Source organism: Streptopelia decaocto (genome assembly GCF_964273445.1).
Source record: "Streptopelia decaocto genome assembly, chromosome: 27".
Classification (NCBI taxonomy): domain Eukaryota; kingdom Metazoa; phylum Chordata; class Aves; order Columbiformes; family Columbidae; genus Streptopelia; species Streptopelia decaocto.
In genome coordinates this window covers 1,018,060-1,026,583 of record NC_138682.1, presented here as the reverse complement: position 1 = coordinate 1,026,583, position 8,524 = coordinate 1,018,060, and the positions used below count along the sequence as shown (strand labels likewise).

Here is an 8,524-nt window from a genome sequence, read left to right as displayed (position 1 = left end):
GCTGTCCCAATGCCAGAGCAGATGGGGTACATGTCCCCAGTGCTGTCCTGGGTTGGGGGACATGTCTCCAGTGCTGTCCCGATGCCAGGGCAGATGTCCCCAGTGCTGTCCCAAAGCCAGGGCGGATGGGGGACATGTCCCCAGTGCTGTCCCGATGCCAGGGCAGATGTCCCCAGTGCTGTCCCGGTGCGGTTGTGACCACCAGAGCCAGCAGGTTGGGGACAAGGGGGACACGTGTGCTCCTTGGGACCAAAGTCCAGAGTTTTCTGTGCCGAACACCCCCACGTGCACACGCAAACACACGCGTGTGCGCTCAGCTCGGGCCGGTCCCCGTGTCCCAAACGCGGTGGCCCGGTGCGGTCCGTCTGTCCCCCGGCCGTCGCAGGGACAAGCGCGGGTCCCTCTGCGGTGGCCTCAGGCCGTCTGGTCGCTGTCACAAAGCTGGGTGTCCCCACACCGGCTCCTCCACAAAGCCGCTGCTGTCGGACCGGCCGCTGCCACCGTGCAGCATGAAACCTGCAGAGCAGGGACATGGGGACACACGGGGACACATGGGGACACATTGGGACACACGATGGCACTGGGCACCCGCGGGGCTGGCGGCCCTGCTGCCCCCCAAGATGGGGGGACGCCCCCCAACTCACTTCTCCGGATGGTGCTGGAGGGACAGAGGGACCGACCGGATTCCTCGTGGGTGTCACCTTCATTGTCATCATCATCGTCATCGTCCTCGCTGGTGCTCGGGAGCTGCGGGCAGGACGTGGCGTGTCAGTGTCACGTGTGTGTGTGCACACGCGTGTGCAAGAGCCGCCGTCATGGCACGAGTCCTGCGCCCCCCCCCACCCCGAAATCATTCAAAGCTTTAAAGCCAGGAACAATCTGGGGACATTTCCCACTCTGGGGACATTTCTCTCTCTGGGGACATTTCCCCCCAGCGCACCCACCACCACTTGCAGCCGAAGGGACCTCCCCACTGTCCCCACTGTCCCCACTGTCCCCACTGTCCCCACCACCCCGGTGTCACCCCTCACCTCCTCCAGCTCGAAGGAGTCACCCGATTCCTGCCAGTGGGGACAGGGGGACACGGGGACCTTCCCAGGGGGGTGTCCGGTGTCCTTCAGGGGGCCCCCCAGGTGCCGGTCCCCACTCCAGTGGCCTCCGGTTCTTGGGGTGTCTGGGCTGGGGGAACGTGTCCCCATGGAGTCCTGGGCGTCCTTGGTGTAGGGGGACGGGGCACCCAGCGCTGGGGACAAGGTGACACCTGCAGCAGCGTCCAGCTGGTGCTCGCCCTGTCCTGTTCTCGGGGGACACGGAGCGTCCCCGGTCACCCCCATGGGGCTGTCACCGCTGCCATGGGGACAACACCGCTCTGCGTGTCCCCACGCAGCTCCAGTCAGTGTCCCCGCTGGGGCTGGGCTGGGGGACATCGCCTGCTCCCCCTCCCCACCACAGTGATGGGGACACACGGGGACACCCCGCACCAGGCGAGGTGACAGCGGCACTTGGGGACCCCTCGTTGCTCCCCAAGGGTGCTGCACTGTCCCCGTGTTCCCATCCCCTCCCCAGCCCGTGGGGACATCGTCCAACCCAAATGTCTCATCCCGCATCCCCTTCCCCGGGGCAGGGGACACAGGGGACACCTGCCCGGTCCCCCGCGGTTTGTCCCCATCCCGCAGATTGTCCTTGTCCCCCAGGCTGTCCCCGTTCCGTGGGGACATGTAGAGAGACATGGTGGATACGACCTTCTTCAGCCTCTCAACGGGCGAGAGGGTGGCGGGCTGGGCTGGGGGGGACACACGCGTGTCGGGGACGCGGGGACACGGCCAGGCGGGCCGGGGGGGACAGATGCAGCGCACGGGGGTCCGCGAGACGTAGGAGTAGAGGCAGAAGAAAGTGTCGGCGGTGACAGCCAGAGCCTGCGCCTGCTGGAAGCGACCTGGGGGGCGAGGAGCCACGGTGGGGAAACTGAGGCAGGGGGGCACCTTTCCCATCATCTCAAAGGGGACGTGGGGACCTGTGTGTCACCCACCGGCCAGCGCCAGCCCGGGCTCCTCCGTCTCCAGCCGCCGCGCTTGTGTGCGGAGGAAGAGCCCGACGTCGATGCCCCTGGCGCGGGACGGGGCGGCCAGGAAGCGGGGGGGGACCCGCCCCACGGCCCCCGGCTCGCTGCGCGCAAAGCCCAGGCTGGCCAGGATCTCCTCGGCGTCCTCCTGTCGCCACGCCAGCAGCGCCGCCACGCTGCGGGAACAGCCGCGTGTCACCACTGCCACGCTGCGGGGGGGACAGCCCCGTGTCACCGCCGCCACGCTGCGGGGACAGCCGCGTGTCACCACTGCCACGCTGCGGGGACAGCCCCGTGGCACCGCCGCCACGCTGCGGGGGGGACAGCCCCGTGTCACCGCCATCACGCTGCGGGGACAGCCCCGTGGCACCGCCGCCACGCTGCGGGGACAGCGCCGTGGCACCACTGCCACGCTGCGGGGGGGACAGCCCCGTGGCACCGCCGCCACGCTGCGGGGGGGACAGCCCCTTGTCACCACCGCCACGCTGCGGGGGGACAGCCCCGTGTCACCGCCACCACGCTGCCGGGGGGACAGTCACGTGCCACCGCCGCCACGCTGCGGGGGGGACAGCCCCGTGTCACCGCCATCACGCTGCGGGGACAGCCCCGTGGCACCGCCGCCACGCTGCGGAGGGGACAGCCCCGTGTCACCACCACCACGCTGCGGGGGGGGACAGCCGCGTGTCACCGCCGCCACGCTGGGGGGGGACAGCCCCGTGGCACCGCCGCCACGCTGCGGGGGGCACAGCCCCGTGGCACCGCCGCCACGCTGCGTGGACATCCCTGTGTCACCCCCGCGGGGACAAAGGGGTGACATAGACCCCCATTATGCTCCCCCCAGCTCCTACCTGCAACTGGTCTTGGTGGGGAGGCTGGAGAGGCCACTGGAGGCCACACTGGGGGGTTTGTCCCTCGGGGCTCTGAGGGACAACACGGCTGAGCGAAGGGGACAATGTCCCCAAACCCCCCCAGACCCCAAAGCTCACCTGCCTGTAAGCTCGTGGCTCCCCAGTAGCAGAAGGGCTGGGAAAAGGGAGCAGAGAGGGGACAGGAGTGACACGGCGGGGTTGGAGACATGTCCTCCCCTGCTGCCACAGAGGGGACGCAGAGCCTGGGGACATCCCACCAAAATGGGGAATGGTGGCTGCGTCCCCCCTGCCCTGCCTCTGGTCGTGGGGTGACAGTGACACAGCAGGAGGGGACACCCAAGGGCGGCCGGTACCTTCAGCTCCCAGCGTCAGGTCGTCCTCGAAGCTGGTCCCGTTGTTCCCACACCCTGCAGGGACACCCCGAGCTGGGGACACATCCGAGGTCCTCGGGGACTCCCCACCCCGCGGCCTGGGTGGCCTTTGGGGACACACAGGGACAAGGATGAACAGGAGAGCCATGGGGACCAAGGTGACGTACCCAAGGGACCTGGCGAGCCCGGCTCCTCCGCCAGTGACCTGGGGGGGACAAACCCCGTTACAGCCCCATCCCGGGGTGGGAGGAGGTGGGACGGGCGGTGGGGACAGGGACAGAGGTGACGGGGCACAGGGTGGGGTGTGCAAGGCGGGGGTCCCCTCAAAGACACCCAAACCCCCCCGGAGATCCTGGTGACCCCCCATGGCTACATGTCACCTGGGGTTGAGTGGCAAGGGGGGGGACACAGGTGTCACTGTCCTGCTGGCACCCACAGCTTCCAAGAAGGGCCAAGGAGGTGTTGGTGTTGTCCCCCCGCGGTGACACCAACAGCCCCCCCAACTCACCCACACTCCTGCAGCCACGTCTCGATCTTCCTGGAGGGGCTTCCTGGGGTGGGGGGGGGACACAAACACCATGAGGTGACACAGCACTGGGGACACCCCTGTCCCGTCTGCACCCCCAGGACTCCAGTGACCTTCGAGAAAAACGTCGTCCAGGTGGGGGGCAGGCAGCTCGGGGACATGGCGGGTGACGGGGGCCACCTCGTCCTCGTCGGGGGCCACATCGTCCTCATCGGGGACTGTGGGTCGCCAGCTCCGGCTCTGCCGGGCCCACGCTCGCCGCTTCTCCCACCAGGACGGGCTCAGCACCGACGTCCCCTCCATGGCCGCGGCGCCGGGAAGGGAGTCACCCTGCAGGGACATGAGAGCTGTGACATGGGGTGACCACAGTGACACAACGTGACCATCGCAGGGTCCCCTTTGGGGTCCTTTGGCTCTGGGGTCATGGGTCCCACTTCCCCGTGGGAGAAGTGAAGCCCCCCCAGCTCCAAACCCAGTCCCTGGTCCTTGCTGGGGGATGCCAGTGTCACCCGCTGCGCCTGGGGCTGGGGGGGACGGGGACAGCGCTGCTGCAGTGAACGGAAGAGCTGACGGCACCAAGATAAGGCGCATGGGACCAAGATAAGATGCATGAGGCACCCAAGTGCTACCGGAGCAGGAACATCCTGGTCCAGCTGTCACCAAATGCTGCTGGAGCAGGAACATCCCAGTTCCACCATCACCAAGTGCTACCAGAGCAGGAACATCCCAGTTCCACCATCCCCAAGTGTTACAGAGCGGGAACATCCCAGTTCCACCATCCCCAAGTGTTACGGAGCAGGAACATCCCAGTTCCACCATCACCAAGAGTTACGGAGTGGGAACATCCCAGTTCCACCATCACCAAGTGTTACTGGAGCGGGAACATCCCAGTTCCACCATCACCAAGAGTTACGGAGCGGGAACATCCCAGTTCCACCATCCCCAAGTGTTATGGAGCGGGAACATCCCAGTTCCACCATCCCCAAGTGTTACGGAACAGGAACATCCCAGTTCCACCATTCCCAAGTGTTACTGGAGCGGGAACATCCCAGTTCCACCATCACCAAGAGTTACGGAGCGGGAACATCCCAGTTCCACCATCCCCAAGTGTTACAGAGCAGGAACATCCCAGCTCCACCATCCCCAAGTGTTATGGAGCGGGAACATCCCAGTTCCACCATCACCAAGTGCTACTGGAGCGGGAACATCCCAGTTCCACCAGCACCAAGTGTTACGGAGCGAGAACGTCCCAGTTCCACCATCACCAAGAGTTACGGAGCGGGAACATCCCGGTCCAGCCGTCTCCTCCGTCATGGGAAGGGAAACGCTCTCAGGGCCACTATGGCGCCGTCCCCTCGTGCCCAAGGCCAGCGCGGTTCGTCCCCCCCCGCGGTGCCACAGCTGCACCGAAAGTCCCCAGTGGAGGGAGGTGCAGGTGCCGCGTGTCCCTGTCACCATTTCCCCATTTTGCCCCTTGCTGGGACAGGCACAGCTTGGGGTGACGTCCCAGACAGGATCCCACCCTGTGTGAGCATCAGTGTCCCCCAGAGGGGGACAAAAGGGACAAAGGGTGCACAAACTGGGGATGGGGGGAGTGTCCCAGCGCTGTCCCCTGCTGTCCCCAGCCCTGACCCCCCCTTGTCCCCACTCCGCTCCCACAAAGAGCTTTTCCATTTTGTCCAGGGATGCGAATCGTCCCTCCCGCGTGCCCGGTGTCCCCATGGTCCCCATGGCGCTGTGTCTTCCTCCCCAAACCCAAGTCCATCCACCCCCCACCATCCACCCCAGTCCCCCCTTTTCCTGCAGCCCCTCCTGGGTCACAACCCCCCAAAACCCTTCGCGTGGATCCGACACTCACCGGCGCAGGGCGGGCAACCTCTGCCTATCCCCGGCGAGGGGCCATCGGCCGTGGCGTCCCGCCGCCCCCCCCCGCGCCCGGCCAACCCCCCGGCATCTGTCGTCAGCGGGGAGGGAGGAAACTCATCTGTTTTGAAGAGGAAATTTAAGAAGAATTCAACAGCGAAACCTCAAGCGTTGCCCCACATCCGCTGCCACAACGGGAGAAGCTTAATGAGCCGCCCACGTGGGCGAGCGTGGCTAATAATAGCCCGGGTGGCAAGCGAGCCACCCAGGTCGCCCCAGGGGACACTTGTCTTCTGGACGGGTCCCCTGTGCCGTACCAGTGGCCGTGACACCCACCGGGGGGTCTCAAGACCACGAGGTGGCCGGTGCCGTGTCCCCGAACAGCGTGATGTGCGGGGTGACATTGCACGGGGGACACGAGGATGAGGAGGAGGAAGGTTCTTCGCACCCCTCTTGCGTCCGTCGCGCCGTGCCAAGCCGCCGATGCCACCGCGGCGATAAGGGACGGCGTGGCACGCGTGGCTTATCACCGGCTGGCCAGGCCGGCCCAGCGCGGCCGCGATAAGGGGAACCCCCCCTGCCTGAGGGGAGGGGGACAAGCTGGGCTGGGGTGACACTTGGTGGCTCTCTGGTGTGTCCAAGGGGGTGACAGGTGGTTTTCCCCACGGGTTATTTGCCAATCCCACCCTCCAGCGTGTCCCCCAGCACACAGGGTCGACCCCACCGAGGACACCCCGATGTGGGGACACTGCGGTGACATCCCTGGTCCCTCATCCGTGGGTCCCCTGGGACCCCGTTTTCGGTGCCGATTGCAGCCACGATCCCATCCCAAAAGGCAAAGCAGCTCCCGCACGGCACTGGGACCACCCTGTGCCCCCCCCGGGGTGTTATCACCCTGAATTCACCATTCCCTCCACCTGCCCGGGGTTTGGGGGGGGGCGCAGAAGATTTGGGGGTGTTTGCACGTCCCCTGGGGACGGGACACGTTGGCATCGCCCCTCTCTGGCTCCACTTTGGGAGGGGGAGCAGGAAAACGGTCTCATTCTGCCCCCCCCAGTCCCATCCAGCACCCACAGCCCAGCAGGGACATGTCGGGGGGGGGGAACGGACCCTGAGGACCAGGGGACATCACGTTTAGTGCCACCAAATATTGATGTTTCTGGTGCTGATGGTTGCAGGGGGGTGGGTCCCGGTTTAACCACATTGCCCCCCCATATTTCACCTACATTGTCCTTCTTGAGCACCCCCCCCGTTGTATTTTGCTCTCGCTGCATCACCCCAATGGCATCAGGACCATCTGTGGGTGGGGGGGGCACAGGGTTGGGGACCGTGGGGGTCCCTGGGTGGAGGGGGAGGGACACCCTATGATTCCTTGGGGAGGGGGGGTCAGGTCAGTTTGGAGCATCCCTGGGTGGGGAGACCCGGGACGGGGCAGAATTGAACCCCGGGGGCAGGAACAGCCCTGGGGGGGTCACGGGGGGCCCTGGGGGGTCAGGGGGGGACACGGCGTCACGAGGCCGCGGTTCAGCGAGTGCTTTTGGCATCAATAATTCACGGCGGCTGCGGCAGATGGAGCAGGACACTGAAGTGGGGGGGTCACGGGGGGGTTTGGGGGTCCCGCTGCCTTTTCAACCCCTGGACCAAGCTGGGGAGTGCCCCCCCCACCCCCATGTGCATCCTCATCCTCACCCCCAGCACCCCCCTCCCTGCACCCCCATTGGGGACCCCCCAGCACCCACTCTGTGCTGGGGTGGAGGGGGGAACAACCGGGGCACCCCCGGGGATCAGGAGCCCCCCCCGCTGCCCCCCCCCCGCGTGACCTAGTTAGTGAATGGCTCCCGCAGCCCCGCGGCAGCCGCCCCCCCCCGCCCGCATGAATAAGTGATGGGACGCGCGCTCAGAGCTGCTGCGGGGGGGCCCGCGGCCAACGCCCCCCCGGGCGCTGGGGCTCTGCTGGGGGGGAACCCCCGACGTGGGTGGGGGGCACCGTGCAGAACCCCCTCAGACCCCCACCCTGCGCCCCCCTCGGTCCGTCCTTCTGTCCATCCCCCTGTCCGTCCCTCTGTCCGTCCCTCTGTTCATCCTTCTGTCCACCCCTCTGTCCATCCTTCTGTTCATCCTTCTGTCCATCCCCCTGTCTGTCCCTCTGTCCATCCCTCTGTCCATCCCTCTGTCCATTCTTCTGTCCGTCCTTCTGTCTGTCCCTCTGTTTGTCCTTCTGTCCATCCCCCTATCCATCCTTCTGTCCATCCCCCTGTCTGTCCCTCTGTCCGTCCCTCTGTCCATCCCTCTGTCCATTCTTCTGTCCGTCCTTCTGTCTGTCCCTCTGTTTGTCCTTCTGTCCATCCCCCTATCCATCCTTCTGTCCATCCTTCTGTCTGTCCCTCTGTCCATCCTTCTGTTCACCCCTCTGTCCGTCCCTCTGTCCATCCCTCTGTCCTGCCCGCTGGCACAGGGACAACCCGTGTCCCCCCCCAAGCCATGACTGTCACCCCCGTGACACCTCCTCACACTTAACCAGCTGGGGGGGTCACACCGTGCCAAGCCCCCCGTCCCACCACCAATGGCCTCGTTGGGACAGACAGACAGACACGGGTGTGCAGAGGGGACGGTCCCCAAGAGCCACCCCCCTTGTCCCCAGCGATCAATGGGGAAACCGCCCCGTGTCACAACGGGCGCTGCTGGACTTTGTCCCCCCCCGGGTGGCCCTGTCCTTGTCACCCCCCCGGAGGTGGCCCTGACCCGCGGTCACGTGTGGGGGTGCACGTGTGTGTCCTGCTGTCCGTCAGTCCAGCTGTGTGCCCCTGTGTCCATGTGCCTGTCTGTCTGTCCA

General features: G+C 66.2%; 1 protein-coding gene across 6 annotated transcripts; it reads right to left on the bottom strand.

Moving 5' to 3' along the window:
• Positions 1 to 374: 374 nt before the first annotated feature.
• On the bottom strand, positions 375 to 7,103 carry TESPA1 (thymocyte expressed, positive selection associated 1). Of its 6 annotated transcripts, XM_082073707.1 has the most exons (11): positions 5,687 to 7,102; positions 3,942 to 4,175; positions 3,811 to 3,853; positions 3,470 to 3,507; positions 3,285 to 3,338; positions 3,049 to 3,085; positions 2,911 to 2,982; positions 2,030 to 2,373; positions 1,032 to 1,936; positions 645 to 747; positions 375 to 516 (listed from the first exon to the last, which is right to left on the bottom strand). In XM_082073707.1, exons 2-11 carry the CDS (start codon positions 4,168 to 4,170, stop codon positions 434 to 436), a joined length of 1,908 nt encoding a protein of 635 aa, XP_081929833.1. In that variant the 5' UTR covers positions 4,171 to 4,175; positions 5,687 to 7,102; the 3' UTR covers positions 375 to 433. The 6 variants fall into 6 exon arrangements, with proteins under 6 accessions (XP_081929833.1, XP_081929834.1, XP_081929835.1 ...); XM_082073708.1 differs by lacking the exon at positions 3,470 to 3,507 and having other exon boundaries at positions 2,030 to 2,307; positions 3,285 to 3,409; positions 5,687 to 7,103; XM_082073709.1 differs by lacking the exon at positions 3,470 to 3,507 and having other exon boundaries at positions 2,030 to 2,271; positions 3,285 to 3,409.
• Positions 7,104 to 8,524: the final 1,421 nt, after the last annotated feature.